General features: G+C 41.9%; 1 protein-coding gene across 6 annotated transcripts in view; it reads left to right on the forward strand.

The window, feature by feature from the left end:
• The first annotated feature begins 4523 nt into the window (after window positions 1-4523).
• FMR1 (fragile X messenger ribonucleoprotein 1) overlaps window positions 4524-12871 on the forward strand; it is a 34567-nt gene continuing 26219 nt past the window's right edge. For all 6 annotated transcript variants that reach the window (XM_074147212.1, XM_074147208.1, XM_074147210.1 and 3 more), the window contains exon 1: window positions 4524-4836. In XM_074147212.1, coding sequence (XP_074003313.1) covers window positions 4786-4836 — 51 coding nt within the window. In that variant the 5' untranslated portion in view covers window positions 4524-4785. The remainder of the gene's footprint in view (window positions 4837-12871) is intronic.

Below are 12871 nucleotides of genomic sequence, written 5' to 3' on the forward strand. Positions count from 1 at the left end.
AGCAATTCATGATACTGGGAAAGGCTCTGATTGTTTGATTGCTGCTATTGTTCTGAAAGGCTGGTGTTGATGGCTACATTTTAAATACTTAACTCCTTCAATGTACTGAATCAAAGCTAGCATTTTCGGGTGAAGGTCAATAGACAAAGAGCTGGAATACCTAAAATACAAATCCTAGGGATTATTAGCTAAACTGGTACCGATGCTCAAGGATACAGGACTCTGATGAGTGCCATTTATCATAGCTTTCTGTCCTTCAGCTTTCCTAAAGAGAACAAGATTGGAGGAGACCTTTTTCTTATATTCTCTACAAACACTTAAGAAAGCATTTGAGTAAATCCACTAGTGAATAAAAGTCAAAGCTGTTTTTCTTTTAAATTATTTTGATGATGAAAAGAGGTATTCCAAATGCAGAGTGCCTGAAATACCTTCCAGTTAGCAGATCAGCCTGCAAACACCAAGTAGTGTAGACCTGAGTAAGAAACAGAAGCACTGAGCGTCTGTAGGACCAAACCCAAGACCTGGAACAGGTGAGTTGAGACTGTTGGGGAACATGAAAGAATTCGGGGGGGGGGGGGGGGGTAAAGGGGTGGGGAATTTTAATTGATTCATAATCGCACAGCCACTGCATAGTGTAACTGAACGCTAGGATTATATATAAGAAGTGAAGCCTAACGTTTGAATCAAGTAACATTTTATCTTTAATATTAAAAGACTTTAATGGAATTTCTGAGATGCATTTTTATAGTGTCACTGCATTTGAAATATAGACATATTTAAAATGATCTAGTTTACTCTAAGTCTGCATAAGAACTAGTTAATTATGAATACATTTCAGAATGGATGGGCAGTTCAGTCTGAAGATAGTTCAAAGTAAAATAGAAAAAACAGAAGTAATTTGGAAAATAAGAGGAAAGGTTAAGAGTCAATCAGCAGAAAAACTAGAGTGCACTCTGAATACATGTAAATTCTCTAATTAAGTAGACAAGGATTAGAAGACTCACTAGTCAGGACAAAATAAAAAATGTTGAATTTAAGCAACAGCAAGGAAAATTTAAGTTAAGCCTTAAGGAAGATTATGCAGTACAGCAGCTTTTAGCTTTGGGAAAGTGGTGAAATCATCCCTGGAAGTCAGAGCTAAATTAGACACCTTTATATTCTGTCTGCTCAGAAATAATCTGCCTGCGTGACAGCAACCTATCTTATTAACAAGTGAATAATTATGACAAACAATGAATGAAAAAACCCACTTCAGCTAACTTTGTTTTACAGCTGGCCATCATCTCTCCCAACAGACCATTGAAATTTTGAGTTGAACCATTTATACGGTTTCTAGTTTTTAAAAATGAATTTCTAACATGAACAACCACAAGAGAGGTCTATTTTACCTAAATTTCTTTATGGAGACTCTGTAGGATCTAATCTCTGATGTGTTTTTATTCATACACAAATCTTGTGTCATTGCTTCTCGTCTTTAAATATTTCCTCTTTCAGTCCTCTTGTACCCTCTGCCACCCCTAAGCAAGTCAGTCCTGCGACTGCCTGTTTAATGAACACAGCAGGCTGTCAAACTGAATCACTAGATTGAACTGACCCTTCATCGTACTCAAGAATTTGCTGAAAAGGGTATCCAAATCTGATGAAAAGTGAATCATACACCTTCCCTTCAAGATACATTGCATAGCAATCATACTATTAAATTCAGTGCTGTGAATGCATACAATAAACACAATAAACAGGTGAACACCTATTATACAGGGATTGCTACAGGCAACTCTCTGTCTCTCGCACATTAAAAAAATAAACAGGAAGGAAAAGTTTTGGTGGCTAACAAAAATATCGTGCACCCTTTCATAGCTTTAATGTAAAATGCAGCATACTGAGAAACCGTGTCTCCATGCCTGGGAAGATCATGGAACAGATCCTTCTAGATGCCATGCTTGGGCACATGGAGGACACAGAAATGATTCAAGATAGCCAGCATGGCTTTACTAGGGGCAGGTCCTGCCTGACTAACCTAGTGGCCTTCTATGATAGAGTGACTAGGTCAGTAGATAAGGGACGACCTATGGGTGTGATCTATCTGGACTTCAGTAAGGCCTTTGACACGGTCCCTCACAACATCCTGCTTGCCAAATTGGAGGGATATGGATTTGATGGGTCAACTGTTCAGTGGATAAGGAATTGGCTGGATGGTCGCACCCAGAGGGTGGTACTCAATGGCTTGAAGTCCAGATGGAGAGCAGTGACAAGTGGTGTCCCTCAAGGGTCCGTGCTGGGACCGGTAGTTTAACATTTTTATCAACGACATAGACAGAGGTGATGAGAGCACCATCAGCAAGTTTGCAGATGACACCAGGCTGTGTGGTGTTGTCGATACACCAGAGGGATGGGATGTCATTCAGAGGGACCCGGACAGGCTGGAGAGGTGGGCCCAGACGAACCTCATGAGGTTCAACAAAAGCAAGTGCAGGGTTCTGCACCTGGGCCGAAACAATCCTTGGTATAAATACAGACTGGGGATGAGGTATTAGAAAGCAGCCCTGAGGAAAGGGACTTGGGGGTGCCGATGGACGAGAAGCTGGACATGAGCAGACAGTGTGCACTTGCAGCCCAGAAGGCCAATCACATCCTGGGCTGCATCAAAAGAAGTGTTGCCAGCAGATCCAGAGAGGTGATTCTGCCACTTTACTCTGCTCTGGTGAGACCTCACCTGGAGTACTGTGTGCCGGTCTGGAGCCCTCAATATAGAAAGGACATGGACCTGATGGAGCGGGTCCAGAGGAGGGCCACTAAAATGATCAGGGGGTTGGAGCACCTCTGCTATGAGGACAGACTGAGGGAGCTGGGGTTGTTCAGCTTGGAGAAAAGGAGGCTCCGGGGAGACCTCATAGCGGCCTTCCAGTACCTGAGGGGGGCCTACAGGAAGGCTGGGGAGGGTCTGTTTACAACGGCCTACAGTGACAGGATGAGGGGCAATGGTTTTAAGTTGGAGAAGGGGAGATTTAGATTGGATATTAGGAAAAAGTTCTTTACTATGAGGGTGGTGGAACACTGGAACAGGTTGCCCAGGGAGGTGGTTGAGGCCCCTTCCCTTGAGATATTCAAAGTGAAGCTCGACGAGGCCCTGGGCAACCTCGTCTAGTTGGAGGTGTCCCTGCTGACTGTGGGAAGGTCGGACTAGATGATCTTTGGAGGTCCCTTCCGGCCTGGACCAATCTATGAATCTATGAAACACTAATTTGCAAGGCCTGAAACACAATAACATAAACAAAAAAACCACCAAACAAAAAAACCCCAAGAAGATAAAATCATAGTTCAAGAGTTTGCAAATTCATCATTTGGAGCAGAATTTCACCCCATGACTCATAAAAGGAGAGCATCACACACTTAGTGACAGAAATCACAGCTGTGGCAATGCATTGTGATTTTTGAGGGTAACAGGGGAACTATTTTCTTTCTTCTCTTATTCTTTGTAGTTAGTAGCAAAAAAATACCACAGAGGAAGATCATGTTAATGTTTGTGCAGGTCTAATGAAAAGCTGAACAAGCAGCTTTTGTGCCAGTATACTTTCAGTCGTAATTGCTCCATCACGGGTATAGCAGCTCTTTAAAATATTCACCACCAGGTTCTAGGGCGAGCCGTATGCAGTGTTACAGCTTGCCGTCAGAAAAATTAGGGAGTTGAAATGTTTGTGTGTAAATTAGCTTCATAGTGGACTTGTTAGTTTGTTGAATGTCCCATGTTAGAGGGACTAGCACCTCAGCCTTCCAGACCGACAGGTCTGCTCATCGTGAGGTGTTCAGGTCTCCATCACAACCACAACAGCCAGGCCATTCCTTAGCGGACAGCTCGGTAAAACCTGCCACAGCAATCTACATTTCATTCGTCACTCTTGACCGGAACCGGGGCAGAAAAGCCCACTGCCGTGGTTGGGCCTGCTCCCCCCGCCGCAGCAGCCATCTCTCACAGCCTCTGTGCAGTCCCAGGCCTCCCGCCTCCATCCCCTCCGCGCCCGCGCTGGCTCCGCCCCATCACTCCCGCTATCTCTCCCGGGGCTCCTGCGACGTCACGGCTCCCAAGAGCCGCTACCGGCCCCGTTCGCCCCCCCCTCCCGGTCAGCCCGCCGTAAAGGCCATAGACCCCCTCCCCTCCGCCCCCCGCATGCCCCACCCCCGGGCTCGCCGGAGCAGGCCGCGTACTGGCCCCCCTCCCGGTCACGACGCGCGGCGCGCAGCCTGATTGGCCAGCGGGGCAGTCACTCAAGACACGCGCCGGAGTGCGGGGGGGGGCTAGGCTGGATCTCGGTCTCAACTGCCGGGTTCCATTGCCCGGCTGCGGCTGCGCGCAGGCGCGCGCGCCCGGGCCGTTAGGCGGAGGTGCGAGCGAGCGGCGCGCGTGCCGGCCGCGGCCCGTCACGTGACCGCGGGCTTAGCGTTTACATTCGAAACGGGCGCCCCCCCTCCCCACCTCGCCCCGCGCGCGCGCCGCCCGGCGGTGACCGTTTCGCTTTCATTTCCGGGAGGGCCCAGCGCGCGGAGCGGAGCCTCACGCGCAGCGCCCCCCCCACCTCGCGCCCCGTCCCGCCCCTCCGCCCCCGGCGCCGCCCCACTCCCGCGGGCTCGGCCTGAACCGAGATCCCCCTTCCCCTCCCCCGCCCCGGCACACACATACACCCTCCTCCTCCTCCTCCGCCGCTGCTTCCCCCGCCTGCGCCGACACAGAGAAAAGGAAGGAGGAGGCGCCGGGCCTGGGTCTCCCGCACCGAGCCGCCGCTGCACAACATGGAGGAGCTGGTGGTGGAGGTGCGGGGCTCCAACGGGGCCTTCTACAAGGTACCGGGTGCTGGCGGCTGGGTCGGGCTGGGCCTCAGGGGAGGGAGTGGGGCCTGGGACGGGAGGAGGAGGAGGAGGCGGCGGCTCCTCCTCCCCGCGCTGAGGGAAAGCGGAGGCCCCGGGGCAGGAAGGAGAGAAGGAGGAGGAGGGAGAGCGGGGCATGGGGGGGAAGCCTTGGCGCGAGCCCCTCGGTGTCTGGGGAGAGGGAGCCGGGCCCCCGGGGTAAGGGGAGCTGCCCCTGGGCCGAGGGGACTGGAGGCCTGAGGAGGAGGGAAAGAGGGACGGCGAGAAAGGGCCCCGGCGCCCGAGGAGGCCTCGGGCCTTCCCCCTATTGTGGGAAGGGGAGGCCCTCGGCGTGCGAGAGGCGGCGGGGGGAGCCCCGGGCCGCCTTCTCCTCGGCGCTGAGGCGAGGATCAGGGATGGGGATGGGGCATTAATTGCTAAATCCTCAGCTTTTGTCGCTACTTAAGGAAAGTCTTTCTCGCTGTCCAGGTTTCCAGGAGAGCTGCACTGCTAGTGCACGGCGTTCAAGGCGGGGGTGGAGGGGGGGAGCTTGTTAAATACACGGTCATGATAAAATGCTGTCGTGGATTCCTGCTTTTAATGCCATGGCAGGGGACACTGCCTGCTGATATTAAGGAAAGCATTGTTTGACCGAATATATACGTGCTGAGTTGCTAAACACATTTAATTATCAAACGCACTGCCTACTGAAACTACTTAACAGCATTCCATGTTTGTTTCCAAGCCCTTGTGTTGGTGCTGAATAAAGCCATCACTGAGCCTTATACACCTATGCTGAGTACTTAATATTTTTATTAATACTGTGTAGTATTGCTGTGGCTTTGCATGAGTTGGGTTGTATTAATCAGCATATTAATAAGATATAATTTGTGGATTTACCCTACTCACAGAAGAATGAAATTCGGACACAGTGGGTTTGGGCCTACTATCATTGATGTGTTATCAGCATACCAGAAACAGTCATAGATCGGTTTCTGCAAGTCTACCATCATTTAAATGTTCCTAGTACTTTAAAAATTGGGCCTAGTTATTGTGCGACATCCAATATTTATGTTAGTAATGAAGGAACAGGTAGAATTTCACACTCTGGTGGTGGTGTGGTAGGGCAGGTTGATATCCGAATGATACAGTTCCACCAGCTCTGAGTGTTTCTAAGAAAAAAAGACCTCTTAAAAGCTTAATTTTAAAATACATATAATAGTATCTTATTCTAAAAAGAATACTTTTTTTAAAAGTATGTATGGAACAAGTCTGTCAATATGGTAAATAAGCATCCTTGGGTTTGCAGTGTTGTAGCCAAAGTCCTAGATCTGGATATTGCTTCCTGGAATTAAATTATTTAGCACTTTCAAAAATCAGTTTTACACTTCTAAAACGCAGTATTTGTTCAGAAAGAAACAGAATGCATAAGTATTTTGCATAAGAGAACTTTTAATGAGGCCTTAATCAAATTATATGAGATTATTTACACAATCATGCAAAATAAATGGTGATAAAAATGACATTGTGCATTTTTTAGTGACAAATATTATCAAAGAAACCTGGGAGGATAGAAGTCTTCTGTAATATTTTTTTTTTTCATCTTTGACATCGTGTTCTGTTCTCCTTTTGTCCATAACATATCGACATTGGTGGTTGTAGTTCAGGTGAAAATTTCTTTTGAGCATATGTTCATGGGAGCTCATTCATGAAGTGTGATTTAATGTACCCAAGTTACAACACAGACATTGACCAAGTTGCATATTATTTTTCTCTTTTAACTTTTAGAAATTTAAACATAGGATTTTTCTTGTCTCTTCTTAATCTCTAGCCCAGAGGACTTGGTTAAATTATCTAGGGGGACAAAACGGGCACGCAGATTTATTGGTCTTTACCTGTATTACTTGTGTAGATAGAGCATCACACTTAAGATTAATGCAACAACTTTTTTTTTAAACTAAAAAAAGTTTGGTTTTTTTTTTTTTTTAAATGAAACCAACCTTCATGCAGTAATGTTCCTCTAGCCTGAATTACTTGACTTGTAGGTACAAATTTTTATTTCGTCATAATGTCCGAGTATTACCCAGTTATTAAATAATTCATCTAGATGTTTTCTTGTGAACTTTATGCCCGTTTTGTTGACGGAGAATTTGATTATTAAATGAATTGGTTGACCCAGCATAACAAGAAGTGTGTGATGATGTCAAGTGCAGATTTAATTGCAAGGCGGTTTTATTTTTTTCATTTATAAAGTTTAAGCCTCCTGAGAAACGTTTTACAACAGTAGCCCTGCAAACAAAGCAAAAGCAATACAATTCAATCTCATGGTTTACTGATAACTTGTGATAGTTTCTTTGGCTTTGGATCTTTCTGAAGATCTTAATCAAAATATGTAAATGTTTTGGAAAAGCATGCCTCTGTCTTGATATCAAGACATGGTGGAGAGGAATATGAGGCTGCTGGAGCATGATGGAACGGACACAAGTAGGCACCTAATTGCCACTTCAGGTTTTCATAGCCTCCTTGTAGCTCTTTCTGAAGACCTTATAAATTCAAGGCCCTAAGCACTTGGTTTCATTTTTGAGTGTACCCAGCAGCACCTTGATGTTGACAGAACAAAACTGGTGCCTAATTGTCACTTAAGCCCTGCTGAGAGTAACAAACCAGTCTTTTCTCTGCTTGTATTACCTGTGGGACTTGATCCAGAAAGCATTGTGAGATACATCTAAAGGGATTGTGTTCCACACAAAACATAGGAGGTGGTTTGAGAAGTCATTCATAGTCAACTGGAAGATTTGAATTAAAATTTCATACTGGTCAGGTGCACTATGTTTCACGGAGTGCTGGAGTGTGTTGGTGTGATCGCTGGAGTTAAGACTAGCTCTTTCTGAATGGAGTTAAAATACCGCTTGGTGAATGCTTTGTGCTTTCATGCTTTTTTTTATCCTTGGCTAAGATGAATTATTCCATGGAAAGTGCAGTGCAATCAATGAGCATGATTCAGGGATAACTGACAATCTAGTATGTAGAGATGCTTAGTCATGACTTGGTGTTTTGCTGGGCCCAGAATCCTTGGAAGAAAATTTTAGGTTCACATATTTATTTTAAGAAGACTGGTCCACCAAACCAACAGGACTGTGAATCCTAAGGGGAGGGAACTACTTTTCTGCAGCTCACAACTAAGTAACTAAATCTTGAAGATTAGTGCTATTAGGGCATATCTTTCCACCTCTTTTCTTGTATAGGTGTAATAAATTGGGTTTTGAAGTTCTTGTCTCATTCTCAGAGGACTAATAGACAGTCCTTTGTCTAATCTTTCTGGGAATAGCTCTAGATATTATTTCCCTCTAAAAGGGTATGTGGTGGATGCCTTTCCAGCATGGGATTGATTTTTTTCTTTTCCAGTTGGGGGGCGATTCTCTCTTGTATCCTCTGCTAAAGATGGAAAGCATCCTGTTTATGAGGCAGATGGTTCTGGAATGATGTTTGCTATTAACATCTTTGTTGCCTGTAACTGATTTTTGCCACTTCTTGCTCTATAACCTTGTTAAAAATCTTCTAGTTCTTATCCCAGGAGTTTCAGGACTTAGCCATTTTTCTTTGGTTTTATAGATACTTCGCTTTTTTTTTTTCATTGAAGCTACAATTGGCAAAATCATTCATATTTCTTAGTTCTTTATTACTTCAGGTCTTGGTATTAACAACTGCTCCTTTGGCCTCCTGTTGCGTTCTCTATAAATTTTTTGTTTTTGTTCACTGTCCCATACAGACATATCCTCAACAAGTATCTCCAGTCTTTTTGTACATTTACAAGTCTGTGTACTCAGTCTTTCTGAAGCTGATAGCCTGTACCCTTTACCCTCGCTGCGTTACCATTTCTGTGACTATTCTTCTTTCCCTATTCTGTTTCTTTGGCCTGCTTTTCTCAGATACGATTAGTCATGTGAGTTCCCTTTTGACTTTCCTCTTGCAACAGGTATGAAATCTTACAGAGCTGTTATGTCAACAGTAGATGCACATTTGTATCAATGTAGCATTTTTTTAATCTTAAAAAGCTTATTTTCCCCACTTTAACTCCTTGAAATTAATTATCCTCTTTTATTAAAATGGTTGACAATGCTCACTTCTGATGATGTGAGCAGACTTAAAAAAGCAACAAAACCTCATGACATCTGGAGCTTTTATTCGTTCCTTTGAAGTGTCTGTCATTCCATTTAGCACAAAAATAACCAATATACTGGTGTTTCCAATAATTCTTATTTTATATCAAATAATCTGTAAAATTTAGTCCGTATCTTCAGCGTATCACCCTTCTTAGAATGTGAATGGTCATGTGTTTGAGAAATGCCCTGGTGTGTCAATGTTGGATTGCAAACTTTTCTACTTAATTATGTCTGGAGCATGGAAAAAAACGTTAATGGTTTATGTGACTGAAAGTCAAATTTGGTGTAGAAAACTTATATTTGATTTTTTTTTTTCCATATTAGAGAAGAAGAATCAACCTTAGCTCTTGTAAAATGTGCTCCTCTTCACAGAAGTAAAGGAAACCTTTTTCATTGATTCTCATTTCTTTTTGTATACTCTTACTTGGTATCTCTGCTATTAGTGATAGTGATATCCCAGCTGCTGTAGTCTTTCACTGTCCTCTTCCCTCATTTTACTTCCATCTAGTTTCACTATATTTTTTTATGCTTTTCATTTATGTGTTCCCATTCATCTTAGCCAGTGCTCTGTCCCTTCTTGGGTGTGCATTTCAAACTCGCGTATATTCACCTTTATGTTTGAATTTCCATGCCCAACTTATAATCTTTATTTCAAAAAGACTGATGAATGCTTATTGTGCTTTTCATGATACTTTGTGTGAAATCAGTACCTCTTCTCTGTCTTTACTGACATCTGGGGCTGGCTTGTCCTGTGTCTGAATTTGGGTTATGATGTTTAAGGTCTCCTTGCTTTTTAGCATTGGCTATAATTTTACACATATCACAGAATAAAGGAAAACAAACAGTTCTGATAAGCTTTAATTTTGGTTTCCCAAAGGCATTAATAGTTAAGTATTAATTATTTTTACGGAAACTTAGAAATGTTTCAGAACATTTCTATTTGTACTTAGAAGTGTACAAATATATGGTGCTGTGGAGTCCAAATACAGTTTACTTAGTACAGATCTGTTTAAATAGTTATACCAGAGGATAATCGACATAATGCTATGGTACAGACTATGAAAAACTGGTGTGATAAGTGTCTCTGACGCTTTTCTGTGTCACAAGAAAATCAAGAACAAGGAAAATCTATGGGTAGATGGGATTAGACAGCCAAATACTTAAGCTATTAATATATTTTGTCTGATTAATTGGTCTTTTAAGCATAAATCTCACATGGAGGTAGGCAGAAGTGTTGTACATATTGCGTATTTGAAAATAGGTATTTGGCAAGGCATCATTCACTTTGTAATTAATTAAAAATTCATTACAATGATTTTTTGTAATTTTGCAAGGCTGGAAATTAAAAGGCAAATAACAGTGTTATGACATCAACTTTTCTGGCCAGGCTGGAGTGAAAATCAGGTATTCCATATGTTTCTGTAGTTCAGTCTCCTGAACTTGGTATAAACTGAAGTAATTTTGGGGTTTGTAATTTCCTTTAGCAATGTCCATATTGATGCTACCAATGTATGGTCAACAGTTATCCTTAACATTCCTGATTCAGGTTTGGGGGTTGTGACCAAAGCAGTGTTGAAGACTTGTTTAAGGAGAACTTAAATAGGAGTGTGTAGTTCAATACTCTCTCATTTAGCTGTGTCCCCCAAGACTTACTTTTTCCAGATAACATAAGTACTAGACTGTTTAAATGTTGTAGGCTAACTTACATTTCTTTGTGTCACCATCTAGTTTACTTATTAATGGTAGGTTTTTTGCATTATTACCACTAGTTATTTATTTTGCTGTAGTTACTAGGATTCTGCACAAGATGACCTGGATGTTATGAGCAGTCAGATCTGAATATGAGAAGTTGTCTTGCTCTTTGCTGCTGTGCTTGTGTATTTTTCTGTCATTTCCTGAAATTTTACAGAGTGCTATTTAGAGCATCTTTTGGTGTTTTCATCACCATAGAGGGGATGACTTCTCCAAAAGTGTCTTTTCATAGCAGGAGAATTTTTTTTTTCTATTTTATGAATATGAGAAAATTAAGCATCAACAAATTCTTGAGGCATTGTCCTGTGTTACTCTTATCTGTTTTCCTCAAGGCTGTTAAGTTTTCTTGGTGTCATTTCTGTTGGATTTGCTTTATAAAATAATCTCTGCTTTTGCATACTCAAGTGTTACTAATAATACTAAGTCCTGCCCTTTTCCAGTCCGTGGTGTGCAGGAGTCATACCAAATACTTGGTAGTGATTGCAGTATTTTTCAGGTATTAAAGGCACCCATTTCTGCTACGTCTATAAGAATAGGTGCTTCAGAGCTGCACATGACAAACATTGGAAGAAATGTGTGTGGAGCCTTTAAAGGTGATGTGTGTAATGTTGCGAAATGAGTCAGGACCACCATAGTATTTGTCAAATACATATCCAGTTCTGGAATTTTCTTACAGAAGACACAGAAATATGAAACACGAGATAAATGTTCAGTATCTGTAATGATCACCTGGGAGTTCTGTTGCCTCTTTACGTAGATAGCATTTCTGTACTACTGTCAACATGATTTTGAGATGTGGTCTTAAATCTGTTTTATATCATGTCCCTAAAATGTATCAACTGTAATCCCCTTGGAAGGAATATCTTGGAGTTTTGAGATATGTAATTACGTAAATACTATTAGAGACTCTTAAATCTCCTTTGTATTCTAGCAATAATAAACTTTTTCTGGTAAATTTATGGTATTGAGAGGTGAGTAATTGTAAAAACATTTTTTGCTATTGTCATTGTGGCTTTGCTTTGACTTCTATTCAAGGTGGCATTAGTTATTTTCAGATTATTAGTTAACTTTGTACTTCTTTCTTGTACTGAATGTCTCTGACTAATGACACTTGTGCGCATCTAGTGCTTAATTTTAGTATAACCAATTCTTGGAGCTGCTCTTTGCTACTGAGATACGGCTGCAACTCAGGAAATACTTTGCAATACTTTATAAAGGAAAAATACCAGAAGAATTTTTTTAAACCATTTAGATTCTGTATGAGAAAGAACCTCTTAACTTCTCGTAAAAGATACGAGATATTCTTGTCTTGGAAACTTGAAATGCAAAGAGAATAAAATGTTTCACAGTTCATAAACTAATTCTTCTTTAGAAGTGATAGTAACTGCTAAATTATTTTCAATTTACTGAGAGTTTTTTGATCTACTAAGATGGATCTCCATTGGTAGAACAAACTTTTGTACTCAGTTTTGCTCATGGACTTTTTAGCTACGTACATTGCAAGGATATACTATATAAGGACAAATATTAGTGGAATACTCAGCATTTCACCAATGTTTATCTGTTTCAGAAGTTCTTAAAGATAATTTTTAAAAAGAAAGTAACAAACAAAAAAACCCCAGTGTTTTCATCCCTGGTTGCCCCATGACCTCCATCATTTGAGGCTCTGAAAGATATTTTCATTGGTAAATCCCAAAGTTCTTTTAGTATTGATCTTGCTGTTCTGTAGATGGGGGAGGATGTTTGGGCTTTAAGTTGAAAATTGCTCAAAGGTCAGTCAGTTGAGTAGCGTAAGGCAGGAAAAGCCATCTCTGTGCTGAATCTTAGTTCTGTACCTGCTTTGTGGTTGCATTGGAAGCTTAGCACAGCTGCTGTGCTGAAAAAAAGCTGCAGGGCATTTAAGTTTGTACGCTATGGAAGTTAAGTGTGATGAAGTGAGTAAGAGGAAAACTGTGCTGAAATGGATGGTGATGAATTTGCTAGTGTGATAGTCAAACTTAGCTTGAGGTAAAAGAGAAGAGACGAGTTTTTATAATTTTTTTATAATGAGTATTGCCATAGTTTAATTTCTAAACCTATGAAAATACACAAAATATGATTCTAAAATGAAACATTTT

The sequence above is a fragment of the Numenius arquata genome, chromosome 5, assembly GCF_964106895.1.
Source record: "Numenius arquata chromosome 5, bNumArq3.hap1.1, whole genome shotgun sequence".
NCBI lineage: Eukaryota > Metazoa > Chordata > Aves > Charadriiformes > Scolopacidae > Numenius > Numenius arquata.